General features: G+C 39.3%; 3 protein-coding genes across 4 annotated transcripts in view; 2 read left to right on the plus strand and 1 right to left on the minus strand.

Annotated features, from left to right (window-relative positions):
• Positions 1-1,092: 1,092 nt before the first annotated feature.
• On the minus strand, positions 1,093-3,224 carry oxsm (3-oxoacyl-ACP synthase, mitochondrial). The gene is made up of 2 exons (XM_023277557.3): positions 1,963-3,224; positions 1,093-1,745 (listed from the first exon to the last, which is right to left on the minus strand). Exons 1-2 carry the CDS (start codon positions 2,955-2,957, stop codon positions 1,340-1,342), a joined length of 1,401 nt encoding a protein of 466 aa, XP_023133325.1. The 5' UTR covers positions 2,958-3,224; the 3' UTR covers positions 1,093-1,339.
• A 132-nt stretch (positions 3,225-3,356) lies between these two features.
• Positions 3,357-14,227, plus strand: ngly1 (N-glycanase 1). Its single transcript, XM_023277556.3, has 12 exons — positions 3,357-3,564; positions 4,612-4,726; positions 4,848-5,069; positions 5,600-5,762; positions 5,866-6,085; positions 7,123-7,244; positions 8,151-8,296; positions 9,764-9,874; positions 9,966-10,151; positions 11,756-11,941; positions 13,347-13,524; positions 13,613-14,227. Exons 1-12 carry the CDS (start codon positions 3,464-3,466, stop codon positions 13,786-13,788), a joined length of 1,926 nt encoding a protein of 641 aa, XP_023133324.2. The 5' UTR covers positions 3,357-3,463; the 3' UTR covers positions 13,789-14,227.
• Positions 14,228-14,575: 348 nt separating this feature from the next.
• top2b (DNA topoisomerase II beta) overlaps positions 14,576-23,412 on the plus strand; it is a 29,999-nt gene continuing 21,162 nt past the window's right edge. Inside the window, exons 1-7 of one of the 2 annotated variants that reach the window (XM_023277545.3) lie at positions 14,576-15,091; positions 17,227-17,391; positions 18,661-18,751; positions 20,218-20,281; positions 21,733-21,878; positions 21,980-22,077; positions 22,933-23,145. In XM_023277545.3, coding sequence (XP_023133313.2) covers positions 15,050-15,091; positions 17,227-17,391; positions 18,661-18,751; positions 20,218-20,281; positions 21,733-21,878; positions 21,980-22,077; positions 22,933-23,145 — 819 coding nt within the window. In that variant the 5' untranslated portion in view covers positions 14,576-15,049. The remainder of the gene's footprint in view (positions 15,092-17,226; positions 17,392-18,660; positions 18,752-20,217; positions 20,282-21,732; positions 21,879-21,979; positions 22,078-22,932; positions 23,146-23,412) is intronic. The other variant, XM_023277547.3, reaches the window with a different exon arrangement.

The following is a 23,412-nucleotide window of genomic DNA, read 5'->3' on the forward strand; positions in this document are numbered from 1 at the left end:
GTCACATATGCACACGATTTGCTGTGAGTCTATGCCACCTACTGGTGTCAGGCAACACACACACACACACACACACACACACACACACACACACACACACACACACACACACACACACACACACACACACACACACACACACACACACACACACACACACACTCACTCTCTCTCTCTCTCTCTTCAGCCTCATTGTGAGCAGGTGGAGGTTACAAAATGCACATCAATCATGTCTTTTCTGACTTGATTCTCACTTGTTCTTTAGTGTATACTTTTTTCTGTGTACTGTATGTGATCCCCATTATGAAGTATAACTCATTTCAGACAGCTGATCATCCTTTGTATTATACAACCTATCCTTTCCTTTTGTTTGTCACACTGTCGAACTAAAATTTAACTACTGGTAGTATATTTTCAAATTAGTCAAATGAGTCCATTTCAGTTACAAGACATAAGCAAAAGAGAATTCCCAGGCATTCCCCACATTTTTTATACAACATTATGTTTTACAAAGATGAAACTATTGTTTACATTATTTTCATTTTTATTGACAACTTCTTTTGACTTTCTAGAACTAGAGAGGAGACTTTCTGGGATAATGGTTGCTTTAATTCATCCTGAAAAACATACAGTCTGACACTGTAGCAGTTAGGTGCAAACTAAACAGTTTAGGTTACACTATAAATTGCAGCTAGTTTCTGTTTTCTTCCCCCATTCAGCGGTGAACTGACTGAATTACTGACATTGTCTTTATACAGACCATAATGTTGCAGTATAACTTCACTGGTCTACTTCATTTAGTGCTGAACTTTTTTTTCTTCTTATATACACATTCCATTGCCTTACATGTGATAATTTGTACAACCTCATCCTTTTGTACATAGTGTTCTTGAAGATTTCATCTTGTATATACATTTTCTGCAATTTTTGCACTGCTTTTGATGTCTTTTGAGCTGCTGTAATGGTGAACTTTCCTCACTGTGGGATCAATAAAGTTTATCTTATCTTATTTCAATACATTTCCATCTAATTTTGTCTGTATATTTGATTATTTGGGTTTCAAAACAAACAAAAAATGACAGACATTGAGTGTTACCATCATAACTCTTTATCAGTACAATCTAAAGTCAATCACTGAAAATCCAGTACAAACAAGTCCAATCATGTGTGGAAGAAACCACAATACAATCAGTTCATAGGACCAACTAAAAGCTGCATTAATCAACTCTCTAAATAAATATTTACTCACTATGTGAGTCTGTGATGTGATCAATGGTAAATATTACAGACTGGATCAGATCTGGTGGTTAATATAAAGTCAACACTCAGTCTCAGAGTGTCATCGGATGCTGCTGAGACATAATGAGGCGTTGGTACCACCGAATCCAAATGAGTTTGTGAGGGCGACCCTTCGACCCTGAGTCCTCCATGGCTGCATCGTGCAGGGAACATAATTCAGATCAAACTCCGGCTCTGTGCGGTCCAGGTTGAGGGTCGGGGGCAGGACTCCATGATAGCAAGCCAGAGCAGTGAAGGCTGCTTCCAGAGCCCCAGCAGCCCCAAGCAGATGTCCTGTGGCTCCCTTGGTGGAGGAGACAGCCAGGTTGTCAGTGCTTTGCTGGAAGAGCCTCTTGATGGCTGCATTTTCTGCGGCATCACCCAAAGGTGTCGATGTGGCGTGAGCGTTGATGTATGTGACATCTGAAGGTGAGACGCCACCATCTCTGAGGGCTGCAGACATGCACCTGTAGAAACAAATGGTTGATAGATAAGGATAGTGCAAATTTATCACAATCTGGGTCTTACTGTTGTTGTTTTGGCTGACAAAAGATGTACAATTACCTGCTTCAGTGGGAGCATGTAGTTTTGTGGAATAATTTATAGCATTTGTTTTATTTTTTTAAAATGGAATATCAGGAAAAAAAAACATACTAAACCTCTGATTACACTGAAATAAGTCACCTGAATGCCCCATCTCCATCCGCAGTGGGTGCAGTGATATGGCTAGCATCTCCTGAGAGTCCATATCCCAGGACCTCTGCATAGATCCTAGCTCCTCTCTTCACTGCGTGGTCCAGCTCCTCCAGTAGGAGCACCGCTGCTCCTTCTCCCATCACAAAGCCCTCTCTATCTGGGTGAAAGGGTCTTGAAGCCAGTGTAGGGCTGTTGTTCCATTTCGTGGCAAGTGCGCGAGCCCTAGCAAAGCCGGCAATTGAAAGAGGCCCTACGCAGGATTCTGTACCTCCTGTAACCATAGCAACTGCATCCCCATGGGCAATGAACCTTGCTGCATCGCCTATGGCATGTGCACCCGTGGTGCAAGCTGTGGACACAGCATGGTTGGGACCCTTCAGTTTGTGTTTGATGCTTATGTGCCCAGCAGCCATGTTGACAAGGATGCGAGGCACGAAAAAGGGACTGACTTTGTTGTAGCCCTGTTTTTGGAAGGCAGAGGAAGTACGAGCAATCTCATCCAGCGACACCATGCCCATGCCAACAGCCACCCCTGTGCTGAGCTGCTCCTCTGGGCTTTTGGGGCTCCACCCTGAGTCCTCCAGAGCCAGCTGAGCAGCTCCAAGAGCCATTACAGTGGCTGGTGACATGCTATTGATTTCCCCACGAGAGGCAAAATTCTCCCCCTTAAACTGACCCTCCTCAGTCCCTCTAGGTACCAGAGCTGCCACTTTACAGGGGACAGTCTTGTACTCCTCTGAATCCAGAGCAACAATCCCACTGTGGCCTTGGATCAGGCGTTCCCAGGGCAGAGTAGTGCCTGTGCCCAGAGGACACACTAACCCCATGCCAGTAATAACAACCCTCCTTCTCTGCTGCTGTCCGGAGCTGTGGCGCTTGGAGTCTTGGTTTGGACAAACACTGACAAACTTTTGAAGAAGAGTCCTTCTGTTCTGTGTTCTCAGCTGGAGTTTCGTCCAGCAGCTCAGCGATAGAGCAGCCATCCTGCTCTCTCTGTCAACTGTAACAGCGAACTAACCTGAAGCTTTGGTGAATGACAATGAGAGGCAAGACTTAAAGGTGAAATGTCCTTCACACAAAACGGAACTCAAGCTGGTATACTCCTCAGCAGAACACACACCAAAGTCAACTGTTACTCGCCAAAACACGCGTCCATGCCATCCTTGTATTTACCTTTAGCTAACTTTAGGCAGCATTTGCGAACGCCTGATCAGTATAACTATTAAATATTCAATAAAATGCAAGCACCACAATTCCATTGTAAGCAATCGAGTAAATGTCCTTAATCAAATATTAATACGGTAAAACACAAATATGCACAGCATTTTTAAAGCTGCGAACATGTATTCAGGCGTTCATATGACAGCTACATCCAGGACCCCAAACACAGTCGAAAGACACCAGACTGAGTTAGCCAGGTTGCACTGTTAGCATTAGCTACCATATTTAAAAGTGACAGGACTTTCCAGTTTGCCGAAGAAACAGCAACATGGCTGTGTCACCAGCAGTCACAGCACTGTGTGAGAATCCAAACGAAGTCTTCTTAGACGTCGCAAAGTTGCTCCTTACGTACGCGGACAATATTTTAAGGTAAGGTTGTGAACTTACCAACGCAATGACACACCACAGCAGTAGGACATGTCAAACTGAGATTGTGTTAGAAACATTTTGTACATTACAAATAAACGCCACAATAGCTACACCATGTTGTCAGCAAAACGCTAGGAAAAGATACCTAAGTTGTAAAGGATCCGCGATATAAGCTGCTATAAGTTACTGTTCACACACAGTGTGAACCAAACTAAAAAAAAATCTGTTCTTTTACTTTGGTGTTATGTCTCAGCACACGCCCATTCACGCAGGATCCTGGAACAAGTTCAGGTTTTTTAGGGAACTGGACATATAGGTGACTCGGCAGAAAGCAGTTTTCAATTGTTAAAGTATCCACGAAGTTACTCACTTCTTCCTCCGCGATATATGTCAAGCTAAAGTTGGCCCATTGATGACTGTTACTACAGAAAACAAAACTGTAGGAAGTTTCAGCAAAAAAAGAAATATGTATGTGGCCATTTCTGGAGATATGCTCTGCCATTCTTAAGTGACTATTTTTCCCTCTACCCTTTTTCTGTGCTTTTTTTTTTTTTTTTTTTTTTTTTTTGGCCAAGTTTCATCTTGCAGTTTTGTGCCATTGAACAAGCAAGGGTATTCTTCTGTATGCACTGTTCTTCACAATGTCACAGATTGTTTTTTTTGGTGATATTTCTTGTGCCAAGTCTGGAACACTTGTCCATCTATTTTTCACAGGTAGATTAAGTAAATAGTGCGTCATTTTAGGTGGACGGCCACTCATAAGAGGAATTTCTATTGCTTGTCAACTTAGAACTCATGCAGTTACCAAGAGATGTTTCAATTTTGTATCACTTGACTAACGTTTAAGTAACATTGCACGAGTGCACTCACTTCTGCTGTATACAGTGTATGCATATGTAAAGTATGACATCAGTATGTTTGTGATAAATTAACACAGAACTCTTTTATTCTTAGAGCACACATTTGCTTTGGTTGAGAATTTACTGTGCACTAACCAGATAGTGTGCTGATACTTCCTTATATGATCATCATATGCCACCCCGACAGGTATCCCAATGAGGAGAAGTACAGATCAATTCGTATTGGCAATCCCACTTTCTCTACCAAAGTGTTGCCCATCAAAGGTGCTGTGGAATGTCTCTTTGAAATGGGATTTGAGGAGGTAATTGATAATTAACTTCTTGGTATCTATAGTAGTAGGTTAAATTAAGTGTATCATTTACATCATTGCCTAGAGCTTTATTGGTCATTTGAATAACTATGGGTAAACTACTTCTTTTCAGGCTGAGACTCACTTAGTCTTTCCCAAATCTGCATCTGTGGAACAGCTGAAGTTCATCAGGGAATCTATTGCAGAGGAGAGGGATCAGAGGCTGCGTGGAGGATGTCCTATCCAACCTGCTACTCAGGCTGCTTCAGCTTCAGCTTCAACTTCAGCTCCAGACAGAGCTGCTGCTACCTCCAGCCAGCCAGTAGTACCACCTCCACAGCAGCCATCTTCCCTGGTAAACACGGTTCTCCTCAGTGAACTGAATGGTTGAAACTGTGAATGAACACGTGGAATATTCTGCTGTAGTATCAGTATAACTCTACAGTTTTATTATGAAGTTTAGAATGATGGACATGTCTGCTTGATGGAGAGCTGGATAGCTCAGTGACTAGCACCCCTGACTTTGGCATGGGAGATTGGTGGCGCAGTTGTCCAGTGAGGTCCCCTAGGTCCTTAGTGCTGCCCCGCCTACCTACCTCGAGTTGTATCTACTCTCAGATGTATGTGACTTTGGATAAAAGCGTCTACTAATTGAAATCGTAAATTGTAATTAGAAGTGAATGCTACCAGACCAGATAAGAAGGTTGGCACTGAGATATCTTTACATCATACAGAAACTCTAATTTATGCAGGTATCTGAATGTTGCCAGAGACATTTTGAATAGTATAGTGTAGTATTGTAGTAATGGAAAATACTGTTAGGACTGTTAGCTTTCTTCTGTCTATTTATTCATCTACCTGTATGTTTTTTTGTCTATGTGACAGGAGAGCAGTATGAGCTTTTTTGTGACTCTACAGTCTAACTTCCAACACGTTATGCTGTATGAAAACCCTGAGTTGCAGCTGAAAGCCAGGAGCGCCATCCCTCACCAAGAGCTATCTTCTGCTGCTCAAAAAAAGCTCAAGGAGGCTAAAGAAGCTGACCCAGGTGAAGTCCCATCACTCATTCATAAGACCCTTTATGTGTAATGAAATGTATTCAAATTGATTCTTTAATTGCACTACATTTATAATTTGCTGTGTGTTTGTAGAGTGTAAACTTGGAATAGAAGATTTCCTGGTGCTGGAGTTGCTCAGGTGGTTCAAACAGGACTTTTTCTCCTGGGTGGACTGCTTGCCTTGCAGCCGCTGTGGAGGTCCGACCCAACATGGCAGCTCCCTCAGTCCGAGCACTGATGATCTCCGCTGGGGAGCTCAGCGAGTGGAGAACCATTACTGTCAGAGCTGCCGAATCTCCACCCGATTCCCCAGGTGTGTGTGCGTGTGTGTGTTTGCATTTTTGCTCATTAAAATTAAGATTGCGTTGTAGAACAAGTTAGACATTAGTAGTACCAGTTAAAAGTTCGGACACACCTATTCATTAAAGCTTTTTTTTTAGATTCTTCTAATTTCTACCATGTAGAACAAAACTGAAGACATTAATATTTTTAAAATAGCACAGACTGAATTATGTAGTAATCAAACAATTGTAAATCAAGCCAAATATGCTTTAAAAGTGAGCTTTTTAAAAAAGTAGTCGCCTTTTGCTTCCATAATAGTTTTGCACATTCTTCATTCTCCAACAGCTTCATGAGTTCGTCACTTGCAGCTGTTCCAACAGTCTTGAAAGAGTTCACACATATGCTGAGTTCTTGCTGACTGCTTTTCATTCACTGTGTTCCAACTCGTTCCAAAGTATTTCTGATGGGTTTTGGTCAAGTGACTGTGGAGGTCGAGTCATCTGATGCAGCTCCATCACTCTGTTTCTTGATCAAGCAGCCTTATTGTCCTTCTAGAAGCCTAATCATGGACCCACTGAGCTCAAAACAGATGAGATGTTGAGTCTCTGCAGAATGTTGTGGTAGTCATGCTGCCTTTAATTCTGAATAAATCTCCAACAGTGTCACCAGTACAATTCCTCACATCATCAAAGTTTGTGTTCCTTGGTCCAACCAGTTCTTTTCTTCCTCTTCTTGTTCTCCCCTCAGTAGTGGTTTCTTTGCAGCAGTCTCACAATGAAGGTCCGATTCATGCAGTTGATGTTGACGTGTCTACTGCTTTAACTCTGTGAGGCACTGACATGGGCTTGATGGTTTTTGCCTTGAAGGAATTCTTATTTTGGTTCATTAATACTTTTTGCCCATTTGCGTCATTTTATAGTTTAGATATCTTCAGTTCAAATTACTTTTATTTTTAACATTAACTGTCAGTCAGTTTTAAAAATAACTTGTGCTGCATATGGAGTACATTTGATTGCTTTGGTTGATGTAGATTTTCTGTGCTTATTTTGTTGTTATTGATAACCCCAGGTACAACAATCCTGAGAAGTTGCTGGAAACCAGAAGAGGGCGCTGTGGGGAGTGGGCCAACTGTTTTACCCTGTGCTGCAGAGCTCTTGGACTTGAGGCCAGGTACATCTGGGACAGCACAGGTATGTCCATGAGTGGCCGATGAGGCTCCTAAATTACTTATTTGATTTTCTGCACGAAAACAAAAACTAGGAGTTTACTTACACTGCTCTGTTTCATATATTCATCACAATCTTCAACATCACACAATTTTAAGCAGTCCAATCTGAATACTGGTTTTTGTTACTTTAGATTTTAAACTACTCATCCTGGCATTGATTCAAACCCATAAAATGTTATATTATGATTATAATATAATAAAAATTATTACAAATATAATAATTACATTTAAAAGTTCTTTTTTTTTCAATGAACATAATCCCTTCATGTTTTCAAATGACTTCTATGTAACGTGCCTTTTGGCTCTTTTACTATGTATGGATCTAGTATCCCCAACCCTCTCACCACCCACCCCTTTGCTACTTGCTGCAGCTCGAGCACACCTGCTCAACTTTGACTCTTTTCAGAGACACACATCAACTCTACTCTACACTGTGGCACAGTGGCAAGTTGTAATGTTAAAGAAAGTCAGCCAGACATGTTTGAACTGGAAACCAAAGCTGAAGACTGATTGGTTCCTTAGGTTTGTTATGTATGAAACTCTGGCTGTTTGAGTCCGTGTTTGTGAGACTGTCACCAGTAGCATCAAGATGAAATTGGTCAGCCATGTTGTTGACTGCTTTTTTATTTACTCATGATTTGTCTTCTAACACATAAAAACAGAACATGAATATGTAACCACAGACAAATTATTATTATTTTTTTTTAACCTCATGACATCTTGTCAGTGTCTCAGAGTACAGTTTCAGTGTATGTTGGCAGGGCTCTTTGATACATGTGTTTGATATATTAAGTGCATGTCACCACATCTCTTAACTTCTTGGTCTGCTATTAAAACTATCGCCGCTTACAAGTATGTGTTGTTTCAGACCATGTGTGGACAGAGATTTACTCAGCTGCCCAGCGTCGTTGGCTGCACTGTGACTCCTGTGAGAATGTCTGTGATAAACCGCTGTTGTATGAAATCGGCTGGGGAAAGAAGCTGGCCTACGTTTTGGCTTTCTCTAAGGACCAGGTCAGACACATACTAATACTGTCACTACTTTTACTATCAATTGTTCAACTAAGCACTATCAGTCGAGTTTCATTTTTAGTTGAGATTTTTGTCTTTTTATGATCTCTTTTCTGGGGTCCATTAAAACAACTGTCAAGTAAAGAATAATGTAAAAGTATCATGCCCTTAAAGATGGGTTCAGTTATATACTTTATTTGCTATTAGCAAATCTATTAACCAAAACCAATAATGCATAAGTCCAATCACTTTATACTTTCTGTCTTTCTTCTTTGCCTGTGACAATAAAATTAAATATATGAACTGCATGGAAACCCCCCCACATCCACAAACTCTTCTAACAATTGAAAAGTGCAGTCTGTGGTAGCTATGAACTAATTTAATTCATGGATTCATTGTATGTCTCTATCTAGCTTTTCTTCTTTGAATGGGTACAACCCATATGTACTGTTAAACTATCTCCATTTTGAGAAGGTCTGAGAATGTGCGGTGTGTTATTCCCATTTTTGAACAATACTGTGTCTTCCCCTTTTCTGTGACAGCCTGCTTTCACTTTGCTTACCAGCACTAACTTTGGAAATGACTATAAACATGTTTTCTACATGGTTGAACATCATGTCTTAAGACGGGTACATTTTTTATCAGATGTTCTCAAACATTAGTAATTGCTGGGGACTGCTTTCAGCTGCAGATTAATGTATATAGCATACGAGCATTTGGACAATAATTGACCTCAGTGGCACAGACAAATGAGATATATTAAGCTTTGGATAAAACACTACTTGTAAGTTGTGATTTTCTGAATTACAGGAACTATGAACTATCTCTAGACTACTCCTTGAAGAAGTTTACATTCAGCGTTACTCAGTAAAACACACGTACCTCCTTGAGGTCTAACAAACAGGTTGAATGTATTTCCATCCTCATAAAACATATGCGAAAGCAGTTTGCCTGATAGGTTTGAAACCTGCATCTTTTACTTCTGAGGAATCTTCTTCAGTTAGTGTAAAAATTAGCACCATCTGTTGTGTTGTTTTGAAATGCACAAATTCCTCATACCTCTTTAGTTGTGTTGGAGGCGCTCGACACAGTTTACTGTCGTTTACAGAGGGATTGTCTTCCGGGTTCAACAGATTCTTGAAATAGTTTAGTGTGTATGTTGCTTTGCATTGCTGTTCTTCTGAGGACGTTTCAGTCTTAAACCATTTCAATGAAAACATTTATGCATTTTAAGGACATATGGGCCAGTCCACACCATAGACTGTATATAAAGACTTTATATATAGTATATGGTCCACACTACCTCAAGGGGCTGTTTGAGGGTTAAGAATCTGTTTCAAGGATAAAATTAGTAATTAGGTTTAGGTTAGGCATTTAATTGTGATTGTTATGGTGTTGGAAAGGGCATGCATTATGTTAATGAGGGCCCTTACAAGTATAGAAAGACAATTGTGTGTGTTCATGCTGCAGGTGGTTGATGTGACGTGGAGGTATTCCTGCAAACATCCAGAGGTTTTGTCAAGAAGGACCAGGGTACAGGAAGCCTGGCTCCTGCACACCATTAATGGACTCTGTGCCTCGGTAAGTCTAGACCCTTTTAGCCCTCTCTGTAAGATTAATTGCTGTGGTGGCTGTGATGTAAACCACCATTTTTCTGCTCTAAACACTGAAGAGGCAGCAGTCCCTGAGTCCAGACAGGAAGAAGGAGCTGACAGAGAGGCTCCTGGTAGAGCTGGTAGAGTTCATTTCCCCAAAGAAACCAAAACCAGGAGAACTGGGGGGTCGCAACTCTGGCTCTCTGGCCTGGAGGGTAGCACGGGGAGAGACTGGTGGAGCTGACACTGGGACCTCCACACAGGTACATTACATTACATTATATAGGGGCTTAAACATATATCTGTTTTACTAGCCCTGTCAGTAGGCCTGTTCCCATCAACAAAATAATTGTGCCACAAAGAATTTCTTTAAATTTTGGCTAGGGAACAATATCAGGCTTCAAACTATATTTTGGATGGTCTTTACAGATAAGTGAAGCTACTTTTTTGTCTAAGTTCTGAAATCCTCGCTGGAAAACCAGAGTGTATTTACATTGTGCCTGTGAACTCAGGACAATAGTTCGGTTGCTTAAGATAACATTACAATTACAAAGTAACTGCTGAGAAAACAAAAGCTAATGGAAACATGATTCCTGAGACTTGCTGCTTTGCTTTGACCTACTGAACTTTTTGGACAATTTTTCTATACACCAACAGAATATTACAGACACAACTGGGGCAACCATTTTCAGTTTACCTCCGAATAGTGGAGACTGATCTGGCTTAGGTTCATCAGTTTGTTGCCTGTCACCATGATATACGGTATTTTTGTGACTACAGTACTACCACTACTAATAGAACCCACAGCTAAAAAATTAAACCCCCAGATATAGTACAGTTTTTGCAAATTGCATGTACATTTCAGACCCTAAGAATTTGGACAATTGCAAAGATGATGTAAGTCATCAATACTCAGTTGCCATTTTATTAGGTACACCTAACTAAAATGATACAGTCTAAATAAGTCCTTCCTTAAAGAAGGCTGTACTATTCTGTTTGTGTTGAAACTTTTTTTGAAATAAAGTGAGACAGGTCAAATGGAGATAACAATAAATGAGTTGACAACAATTATTAACATTCATTCAGTGTATTTTTTTGTTGGTTTTCTTTCATAAGAATGAAAGAAACGTATTGGGAGGTGGGGCCAACATGCCTGTTTGTTTTGGTCTGAGATGCTGACATCCAGTGGTTTGGAATGTCCCATACAGCACCATGAATAGATTTTTTCCATAGACTGATTGTGGTTCTGGCTAACGCTAGTATTAACTTACTAGTTAAGTTCAAGACACAAACTTAACTTACAGAAAAACACAGTCATGGCTAGAAATTATGATAACAGTTTTTATAGCCTCAAACAATTAATTCAAAACATTTTGATTCTTTTTTCAATGTATTTATTTAAGTTTTCTACTGACCATCCTCTGACATGAAGGGAGCTATACTGCAATCAGCCACCATGGAGCAATCAAAATGTTTTGGCATCACTCACGAGGAGCTATCGTCTGCATCCATCTTTATATATGGCAAAACTGACCGTTTCAACATTCATGAAGATCATTTTATTTCAAGGTTGATGATGATCAACTGTAGTCATTTTAGTTCAATATACCTAGAAAAAGTGGCAACTGAGAGTGCATTAGAATTATTTAATTTTCCACATACAACCAGTTTGTATTAATACAATAATTCAGTATTCACAACAGCATTAGAAACACACAGGGAGATCAGTGTTGGATGCTAAGCCACCTGTATTGTATTCTTATAATTTTAGGAGTTTTGCACGTCATACCTGGATTGTTTTAATAGGTGGATGTATAATTCAGCAGTGTATTTTGCTGAAAAAAGTGTGTCTGTGCTTTTTTTTCAGGATGCAGGTTTCGTGTTTACTCCTACTGAGAACGAAAAGAGTGACAAGATACTACATGTACGCTACAATATCACCAAAGATCAGTACTGCCGAGTATCCAACAACTGTGAAAAGATCCAGAACTGGGATCAGTGCGTGTGGAGGAAAGAGTCAGTTTTCAAAAAAGTGGAACATGACTGGAATATGGTATGTTTAATATTAACAAAGTTGTAGTTTTCAATTCATTTTTTTTATCAACCCTAAATGTAACAGTGTCTTTATCATGCATTGCATACATTTATAATGACAACAAAAATATAAAAGTAAAACCAGAAGTCCTCTTTAATTGCATGCACGATTATTTTAAAGACCAAAGTGAAAAATGATTAATGTAAATTCATATGTTTTTTCATTTAGTTTGTGTCCAAAGGGATATGTTACAGCCCTGGGCCACTACACTTTTCCACCTCCAGCTATCCTAGACAACTGGGTCGCAACAGGATGTTTTGTTATGTGCACACATCTTGTTTGTGTTTTGTAAATCAGTTTTGACCTGTTTAGGCTCACTAACTTTTTTTTTAGTTCCCGATTGGATCAAAAACAGATTTATCCCCAGGGACTTAGTCTTACACATCAGCAGGTTAGAGACTTGTACAGACTAATCTCATAAAAAAGAAAACATATTGAAAATGTATGTAGCAGAGGAGATATCTTGACTTTCACTTATTTAGTATGTTTTTTTTTTTTTTTTTTTTAAGTAGTTGAACTGGTCAAGCCTGATGAAGCTCTGCAGTTGCCACAGAAAAAACAAGAAAAGCACTCGGAGAGCGCAGTACTGGGCCAAGGTTGCTCAGTCATTGTATGATTTCTGATGGATAAGTCCATAGTAATCGACCTTCCCTGAAAATTTCATTCAAACCCGTTTGTCCGTTTTTGAGTAATGTTGCGAACGGACAGACAGACCAACAGACAGACAAACGTACACTGATCATCACATAACACTGTGGCGTTCCTTGACGGAGTAACAAAATAAAATTCTATGTGGAACTAGTGACTAGTTTGATTATCAATGAATCTGTTCATTTGTTGGTGAATGAAACATAAACAGACCAGAGCCTGCAGTGGTGTCCTTACATTGTTTTATCTTCACAGTCCAAAACCAAACAATATTGAATTTAATATTGTATGATGAAAACAAGCCTTAAATCTTCTTATCTGGAACCAGCAATTATTTTGTGTTCTTTCTAGTAATCTGACAGTAAGCAATCCCCAAGATAGATATTAATTTTCTTGCAACTGATTGACAATTTGTCAAATAATCAATTGCTCAACTCTCAATAGAAGAGCCAAAAAATCAGCAAACATCAACACTGTCAGGCTGACTGAATGAAATTATACTAAATGACAATTTAGTCTGATGTGAGGATAGATGAACAGCTGTCAGTTGTTGAATGTGACGAAGATTAACAACAGATTGTAAATGTTTATCACGATATAAGCTCAGTATGGTGATGTGTATTAGTAAGGGAATAGAGGAAATGAAAAGAATCTCTGGATATGTGGGAAGACATACAGTTGCAAATGTGATACCTAATTGTATTGCTTTCTTTAGGTGTACATAGCCCGAACAGAAGAGTCTTCTATGGGAAGAATCAGCTGGAAGTTTGACTTTGCTTCAGCAGGATTGAAGATAAAGCAGGCCTCTATCATAGCCAGTAGCCAGACTTTCCACTCTGGGAAAGTGTGTTGGCGCTTACATTCAAGCCAGACTACTACAGAATTCTCTGGAGGTACAGTCGTGTGCTATATTATGTAAAATACTCCAAATGTTAGCGTGATCTTTCCTGATAGTTTCCTCCCCTGTTTCTGAATCTTAAGATGGGAAGATGCAGTCGTTCTCTAGTCTGTGCGGTTCTTCAGAGTTCATCGTTTCTGCAGAACTCAGCGGGGGAGAAGGGGACCAGTCATGGCAGCATTCTCAGTTGTTCAGACAGAGCTTGAAGGAGGAAGAGGAGACATCATTTGAAATCATCATCCACCTACAAGATGCTTAACACCTGTTTTTACCTATAAAAAAAAATAAGGGACCTCTACTTTTACAGTTTTTTTTTTAAATTATTGTTCTGACAAATTTGAAGCTAACTGTTGGGGTGATAGTTTGGGCTCTACAATTGACCTGTGTTGATAAATCAGTGCAATATTTAAACGTGTAAATCCTCCAGGGTGATTAAACATGCATGGCCTAATGATAGATGAATAAAAAAAATATGAAATTTGTATCTGTAACAAACTTAATTTGACCTAAGGGCCAATTAACCTATGAGACACGGACAGTTAACAAAGTTGTAGTTTGTTGGTAAAATTTGCCTCTACTGTGAATGTGTCTGTACTTTGTGATGCATGGGGACATTCTACATAGCAAACCACGGTTGATGTTATCAACTCAGTTTGCTCCAGATCTCGTTTTAGTAATAAACTCTTTTTTTTGTTGTTCCCTCTGTTGCTAAATAATAAATTAAGATATTTTTACATCTTCTCATTTCCCTTGTTATACATTAAATAAATGCAGGTTAGTGTGGGTGTAATGGGGAGGGATGGACCTTAGTAAACGTGTAGAGGTAGAGTAATGAATTACGATATTTTTGCAGTCGAGTCTAGTGTAAAGCAAGGGCAATGTATCTATCGCACTGTGGGTTTTGCAGCGCCAAAGCTTAAGTGGATTTGCCGCCATCTTGCGTTGAAAACAGAGCAAGGGTCACTACAAGCGGACTTATCCTATTGGTCAAACAACCGGCGCTTTTGAAAAGCAGCCGTCTGATTGGTCGGTTTATCTGCGAGACGATTCGCCGTCTATCTTGCAGATGGCGGAGCCGGACAGCGGGCGCTGTTGTTAGCTAATATTCGTTTTATTACTAAATGAAAAGGATTTAATTATATCCTTTCAGAGCTTTTCAATTAAACTGCTCTTTCATTATATTTTGTTTGCACATGTCGTTGTAAACCTTTTTAATACGTGCGTTTTGTACAGTATTTATTTTGCAGCAAGTAGCCGGGTTAGCATCTTTGTTGGAAGTTTAGGCCTACTGTGCCACCGCTTGTCGATTTTAACAATAGCTGGGATTACACTCCCCTCTCCTTGTTTTGATACACTCCAGGGATTATATATAAAGCAGACGGAGAAAGAACATGAGAGAAAAACAGGTTTGGGTACCTTTCAGCAAGTGAGACATTTGTTATGTAGACGGACTTTTAATTTTACTGGGACTGAAGACATTTTGCGAGCTGCATCACGAAAAATAAGGATCACAAAGGAAGATGTCCAACGGCGCTGCAGGAAGCGGGGCTCTGGCTTGGATGGTAAGTTAGTTTGGCTTATAACTAACCAACTTACGTTGTTCAAAATTTTCGTGGCACCTTTGTAATGCCTAATAGTGCTTTTAAAGCCAAGCACAAGCCGCTAGCTCGCTCTTAGCTTTCGTTAGCATTTAAATCCCCCAGGAAGTCCATCATGTTTATTTTCCTGCCCATTCATACCTAGTTAAAGTCCGCCGGCTGCGGTCTCCATTTAAATTTCTGACCGGTATACAAAGGCTGTAATCCTGATTCAGGACGGTTGAACGGTAATCTCAACGCTAAAACTATCTAAAAACCAAAGTAGTCTCTTTAATCACTCGTGGGACGTCAACCGTAACGCTGATGCAGCCCGAAGCGTCCGTAGATTACAGCGTGAATGAAAGTTAGGGAAATAAATCGTCCCAACCCGCTTTACTGAAAGTTGATTTTAGAAATTAAACTTTGATACACAGTAGAGCCTTACGGCCTAACTTACCACAGTGCATTGTTTATTACAATGGACTCACGCGATGCCCAACACAGTAGATCACTTATTACGTCTACTCCATGTGTAACTAGTCCACGTCCTGAAATATGTGGTGGGAGATGTGGAGGCTACTGTTGGCCAGGAGCTGGGATTCCCAGCAGCGTAGGGACAGATAGTTCACACAGGGCTGGACACCAGTATGCTGACCCACATCCCAGAGGCCTACACACACACACACACACACACACACACACAGTCTACAACTGTCTGCTCTGGAGCTGCATTGGTTATGCGTGTAGCTTTAGATTTTATTACCAATTTTTTTTTTTTTTTACTATAAATTGGACTTTTTGTGTACAGGTTAATAACAAACAGTACTACAGGGTTATAACAGGGACAGATAAAAACGAGTGCACAAGTATGCTCTGACAAGCTATTGTTTACCTGCTTTGTAGCAAGGGTAAACTAAGAAAACAGTTAGGTACATGACACAAACAATTGGCTAGTAAGAAAACTACAGTGTAAGGTGACAGTACTGCTTCTTACTTTCATACAGGACACTTACTGTCACAAGTTATATTCTGAATAGTTGTGTGTAGATGGTAGATGCTGTACCTTTTAAATCCACTACTCTTTAAATGCTATTGTGATGTTTGTCTCGTTACATTGTGTCTTTTATCTGTAGTCCTAATACCCTATATGACATATATAAAGAATATTCACTTGTGTTGTTGTTTAAAAGGTTCTGAATGAATTAACGTTCTCTGCCTTGTCTCACCATATGTTGCATTATGGTGTTGCAAATGATTGAAGCTAGCATTGAAGAATATTTCTGCACTCTTGAAATTGTTGCTTCATTCAAGTAAAATGTTATTGAGATAAATTTACCTCTAGCCAGCTCAGTGTTCAACAGCAGTTTTGGAATTCAGCTCACTATCTGCCTCATGTTATAGTTTGTTATTGTCTTTTATTGAGTGCAGTCTAAGGGGCTGAACTCGGGTCGCTGCACTGTCTTCATATACTAAATGCATGTTGATGAGAGGCCATTCTTGAGGGAAATCATGCAGAGACTGCCGTTTATGTCAATGTGATTTTAGTGAGGGGTCTGAGGACATCTGGGTCACCATACTGGTCTCTGCACTTGTATGAAGTGTCTAGCTCCACGCCATTGGGATTTCCTTGTTATTAGTATAATAGTGTAAAATGATGTACCAGAAGGACATTCCTGACAAAGAAAAGAAACAGTTTACCTTTTATAGTATAGACAAAGATGAAAATGTAGATGCCTTTGTCTCTAGTCAGACGGCAAATTGTTTGGTTTTTGTCTTGGATGTAAAATGTTAAACACAACCTGCAAGTATCTGATTTTCTTGTACGTTCTCATAAATTCATCTTATAGTCACCAACAGAGTGTGTGATTTTTTTGTAGATATTACTGTAGTTTGGAATAAAGAATGAGGATTTAAAAAGCTGCCTTAAAGTTACTTTAAAATCGTCACTAGTTTGCCTCTGGTGCCTATTTTTCACCAAACTCACAAGCCCCATTATGGGTTCTTAATACTGGTAAGCGCCAGTAATAATGTTAACAACACAGCACAGTCGTTTTCTCACATGTTCTAGGGTCTTCTCCAAATGTAGATCTACTAACAACACAAACAATTTCACCAAACAGGAGGCTGCAAACGGCAGAGGTGATAGTGTAAAGATGGAAGGGTCCAAGAAAGACAAGGCAAGCTCCAAATTATCTGTGGAGCGAGTGTACCAGAAGAAGACCCAGCTAGAGCACATTCTTCTCCGTCCAGACACATACATTGGCAGCGTGGAGCCCATCACTCAGGTGAGTTGGACATGAACTGCTTTCTGACAGATTTGCACTGTAATTCAGAAACACTGCTAATTTTAAATGGTGGCATTATTTTAAAAGAGGACCTCTAGACATGTCTCTGTAAAAGTTAGTATTCTGCTAACTGAGAACCCTGTGACATTTTGTATCAATACCTTCAGCGCAGATGTGAGCAAGAGCAGCTACATCAAGCTGGTTTATGTGTAGATAGTCGGTTATTTGTGACGTATGACTAATCAGATAACGTTGTGGGCAGCACATTGCTTGAGACCACAGAGTGGGGACTACAGATAAAGAAGAGCGACTGCATCGGAGAAACAATAATACATTTTAAAATTAATTTAGCTCATCTGAAATTGGTTAAAAATACTGACAATTCTGATAAGTGTAAAAAGGATGAATATCAGATTGTAAAATTGGTTGATTCCTAGTTGATCCCAAAAAGATGCTCTTTTATCACCATTACAATGTCCGTGTACTGGTGCTGTCCTTCCATGCTCAGGTGGTGATAACAGAACAGCTCAGCAGCATGCTGTGGTAAACAACCTCTCATGCAATATGTAACTTCCTGTCAAGCTTCGCAGTCTGTTTACAATCTGAGCACTTCTTGCAACTGCATAATGATATAGAACTTCTCCTTATCAGAAACCAAGTGTATGTGTAAAAGGCGGAAAGCTGTTATTTCTACACATGCATTTAGGCTAATATGATATTTATGTCATCCAGTACTGTTACACAAGTTCTTTCTTTGACCTCTGTCTGTAAAAACTAAAGTACACTTCTATGTTAAATGTTAATTGGTAAATCAGGTGTCCTCCATGTATTGTATTTTATTTTATTTTAAGGCTACTAGCTTCTCCAACCACCTGAGTAGATGTGTTAGTGTGCCATTGTAGTTTGTGTCAATTGAGAAGCTGCTGAGCAAAAATTTTACAAAATTACGACCAATAAAAATCTTGTTGAATTATTAATCTTTTAAACCTTTTAGAAATTAAATATCTATTATCTAGAATCTCCTTTCACTTCCTCAAAAGTTGTCAATTATTTATTTAATTAATAATCATCTGAATTAATGAATAATCAGTTGCCTATTTATATTTAGAATTCCATATCCGGCTTTAGTTAAGACTGCGCCAGATGAGCTGATACATGACTGGCCTAATAAATCATCATTTCCTTATACTTGATGCTTTGGGTATCACCAGTATGTTCTTTGTGCCTTACAATGCTGTGGTCTCAGTGTTTTTATTCTGAACTTTTCAGCAAATGTGGGTGTTTGATGAAGAAATTGGAATGAACCAGAGGGAAATCACCTATGTTCCTGGACTGTACAAAATCTTTGATGAAATCCTTGGTGAGTAAATGTGAATCCTTCATCTTACTCTGCTCCGTTAATGTAAAGGCCCATTTGTCATTTGAGACTGTCCTTCCATACTTGGGATATTAAAGGTTTATTGTCACTGTGAAATTGTCAGCATCATTTACTGAGTCAGTCTGCTGCTGGTGCTGCTCAGCAGCACTGATCTGGGACTGGATGCAGAGATTAGTTTCCCTCTGTGAGCTTATCTTTTTGTGCTTGAATGCAGACATTTGTGACAAATGAAAAGCCGACTGAGAAATGATTTCAGGTGTTGGAGGCAGCTTATAGTCAGAGCTGCAGCCTTATTTATTTTCTTCTGTAAAGGGCAGTCACACTCAGTCAGCTCTCCTTGGCTAAATGAGACTTAATAAAGCAGCCTGCCTGTCAAATATTGTTTTTAATGCTTAAGTTAATTGTGGGAGTAATGCTGTTCTTGATGCCTGTACTAGTAAAGTGCACCGTTGTAATCAGCTTTTAAATGATGCTACTAAACACTGTGCTCACCACATGGGAGAGATGTTGATCATCACTTTCCTCTCTACACACTTGGCCCTCTTAGCCTGCGTGTCTATAATGGTGTTTGATTTTTGCTGTTTCATAGTCAGGCTATTACTGCTGTGTCCATGTAGTTATAAAAGAGGCACATGGCTGGAGTGGATGTTTTTAAGTAAGAAACACTCTCACAAAAAAAAAAAAAAGAAAACATGTTTCCTTAAGCCCTTTTAAGATCATGTCTCTTTGTGGGCATTGAACTTAACCAAGTAGGGTACACGGTTCATCTTCTTCTTAATTTTATCTAGATGTGTTCAGTGATTATTTCTCTCATTTTGAAAGGTATACCCTGCAGTTTTTGTATCATGAGTATTTCCCTTACTATGCCCTTCTTATAGTCTTTTACAGGTAAAATGTGGAGTATAGGCTATTGTATGTACTGCCGTAGTTCTAAAAATAAAGTTTCATAGCTTATGATGACAAGTTTTAACTGTTTGTCTCTCTGAAGCAGTTGTAGCCAGAGAATGGTAGAATTGGCAGTACTGCTTGAAGAATGGCTTAGTCCTATGAACCTAAAGCATTTTTTGTGTCTTTTTTTGCTAATAGATAGATAGATAGATACTTTATTAATCCAGAGGGAAATTCCAGGATTAACCATCAACATAACACTACAAAGCAGGAGCATAGTTGCAAAACACAATGCGGCACAGTAATTCTTTTATTTGGATTATTTTGGTTCCATAATTGTTAGAATTCAAAATTTATACTGAAAATAAATTCAGTTAATTGCCCAGCCCTTGGGTGTTTTCTCAAATTTCTTAAACTAAGCAATTAATTGTAACAATAGTAGATAAATTGATGATAAAAAAATAATCTTTAGTTGCAGCCCAAGTCAATTTTGTCATCTAAAAGCATCAGTTGAATACTGTTTTGTGTCTCACTTTGTTTTTTGACATTTTCCTTGACAGTTAATGCAGCAGACAACAAACAAAGGGACAAGAGCATGACTGGCATTAAGATCACCATAGACCCGTGAGTACATTGTTATATAATTACCAAAAAGAGTGAACTTCTGTCAAAGTACTGTTGGATTTACATTCTTAAAAAGAAACGGGCGGCTTCTTGTGTGTCCCCTATTCTCAGAGATTGTTATTTTGTTTTTGTCTGTAACTTGTGTAATTAATTGTCTAGCTAGAAATCTGCCTCTGTCAATATCCAGCCGTATGTTCGTTATCTTCATGCTTGGAGCACAAGTGTCTCCTGTTTAAACCAACTTACCAGGGTGTGGTAAATGCATATAGTAGATGGAGGAAGTTTGAGACATGGATCCAGATGAAACACGGTATCATGAGCTTGTGCTGAAAGCTGAGCACTGAGCACTTCTTTGTATGCAGTTCACCTCTAGACTGCCAACTGCATCCACATCTTAATGCTGAAACATCAGTGTGTCCTTCAGCCAAGCTGTTGCTCTCACTAATGTCCCCTGCTGTATGAATGCTACCATTAGCCCTGCTGCACTCAGGTGTCTGCTGCTAATGTGGTTTCATAGAGATGTTAATGTTCCCCTCCACAGCTCCCTCAGCCTGTTTGTATCTGAGCCTATTAAGCATCTTTCTTTTGAGTTACTGCAAACCAAACTGCATCACAGTTTATCAGATGTAATGGTCTCTTACATATTTAAAAATTTAGGTTTAATATTTATTTTGCATTTGACAAACCTGCACCCAGAAAAGCACCCCATTGTTACCCCAGGCTCTTTCCTCATATTTAAACAGGATATTTTTGCAGTGCAAATCACTATTTAAAGGGCGTCTGGTCATCCAGAAAGCATAGAACCCAACTGACATATTAACTCATATTTTCACATGTATTCTGGCTGCGTAATGACTCGTGTTGTCCCTGTGACCTGAAGTGTTTGTTACCAACTTAGTGAGGCTTTAACAGATGCAGAGACACTGGACAGATAGAAAATAGAGGTTTATGACTGACAGAAAGAATGCAGTGTTTTTGTAAAATTGAGATAAACTCTACTTGTATGAAAGGGAGCAGCTAACTAACATTGTAGTCTACCGGTGCAGTAGTAGTACAAGCAAACTACCCAAATACTATCAAATGAATGCAGCTCAGATGTTTCTGTTTTTATACGGATTCCAAGACAATGCACGGCTCAGCACTGATAACAAAACAATCCTTCTTTTGTTTTGCCACATAGAGTAATAGGAAAATGTTTTCCTACAAACCCCCCTATTGTATTGGAGGAAATAAATCACCAAATTCTCAAATGCATCAGCTTACCTTTGTCTTAATACAATTTCATGTCATTTGACAAACAAGTATTGCAGTATTTCTGAAAAGCAAAACAGCTTGCAGTTGTTCACAATACACTTAGACATAAACAAAAGATATAATTCAGATAGACTGATTTCAGATTCTACTCATATAGCCTCTGTAACTCATCCCTGCTATTATTTTGCCTTCACCAGTGAATCCAACACTATTTCCATCTGGAACAATGGTAAAGGAATTCCTGTGGTGGAGCATAAGGATGAGAAGATGTTTGTCCCAGCTCTCATTTTTGGCCACCTGCTCACCTCCAGCAACTATGATGATGAAGAGAAGAAGGTCACAGGTTAGAGCAGCTACCTTCATATCTTGATCAGTTGTTTTTACTGTGTGCCGACAGATGAATGTTGCCACTTACTATATGGAATGCTAATTGTTTGTCTTCAGGTGGAAGAAATGGGTACGGTGCTAAACTCTGCAACATCTTCAGTACCAAGTTCACAGTGGAAACTGCCTGCAAGGAGTACAGACAAAGTTTCAAACAGGTAATGTAGCTCTTCTCTTGAATAAACTACAGAGTAACAGCAGTAGTTTTTATACTTTGATATAATCGCCATACCTTTTTCAAAGTATTAATCTTCATGTTAGCATGGATTTTATTGAAGACTACAATACTCCCTTGCCCTTGTGCTTATCTAAAAGTGAATGTTTTTCGATTTATTTTTGCTCAAATATGATTTTTACCACTACACTAAAAGATAAAATTTTGACTCGAACAATCAATATCTTTTTGTTTTCATTCTGTCTTCATCTGAAACTCTGCATACTTTTTGCAGCATGTATTATGAGCAGTGCTTATTTCCTGTCTGGTACTTTAATTACAGTGAATGCAGCATATTTCCTGTAACGTCTAACTACCACATGATGGTTTACATGCTATAGAGGCTGTTATATGCTGTACTTAAATTTATGTTCTGTCACAGTAACCCCAAGGCCATAGTCTTCCATGTGTACAGACCGTAAAACCCAAGTTCATCTAATTGTAGCACTTTGTGATATAAAAGTTTCACCAGTGCCACTTGATCTGTGAATAAAGTAATTGCTGTTTTTCTAGGGTTGTGACTTGTGGTCATACCTCAGGTAAGGTTGTGTATATTATCACTACTGAAAGGGTTGTAAAACCACAGTAATTAAGTCACAAGGTGTTTTCGCATCGAGGCTCTAATGGACAAACACTAAATGCACTTGATACACGGAGGGTGTTCTGAGTTTAATATTTAAATCTGTATACAGGATGGGTTTTTACTCATGCAAGTCATGGAATAAAAGACATTTGAAGTGGACTTTTTAGTAAGCACAAGGCATACATCTGTGTGTTACTAAGTTTTTACCCTCCTCAGACGTGGCAGAACAACATGAGCAAGACCTCAGACCCCAAGATCAAGTTGTTTGACGGGGACGACTTCACCTGCGTAACCTTCCAGCCAGACCTGTCCAAGTTCAAGATGGAGAAACTAGACAAGGATATTGTAGCGCTTCTTACCCGCAGAGCATATGATGTAGCCGGCTCCTGCAAGGGCGTTAAAGTGTCACTGAATGGCAAAAAATTACCCGTAAGTGTCTTTTTCCAACTTCATATATTTTCCCTTTTTATGCCGCACATGCTTTAAAGTTAGTGTTGAGTTTTAAAACGGCTGAGCACTTCATTTCAAATTGAAATCACAGCTTGAAATATTGCAATTAGCAAATCGCAAAGACTGCAGTTTTGGATAAACGTTGTACAGTGTGTCTGACTCAGTTTAAACTGCTGTGTCAGTGCTTTTACATATTCATGGGATCCTTCTTGTGTGACAATCATGCTTTTGATGATGTTACGTATG

This window comes from Amphiprion ocellaris, chromosome 15 (genome assembly GCF_022539595.1).
Source record: "Amphiprion ocellaris isolate individual 3 ecotype Okinawa chromosome 15, ASM2253959v1, whole genome shotgun sequence".
Taxonomy (NCBI): domain Eukaryota; kingdom Metazoa; phylum Chordata; class Actinopteri; family Pomacentridae; genus Amphiprion; species Amphiprion ocellaris.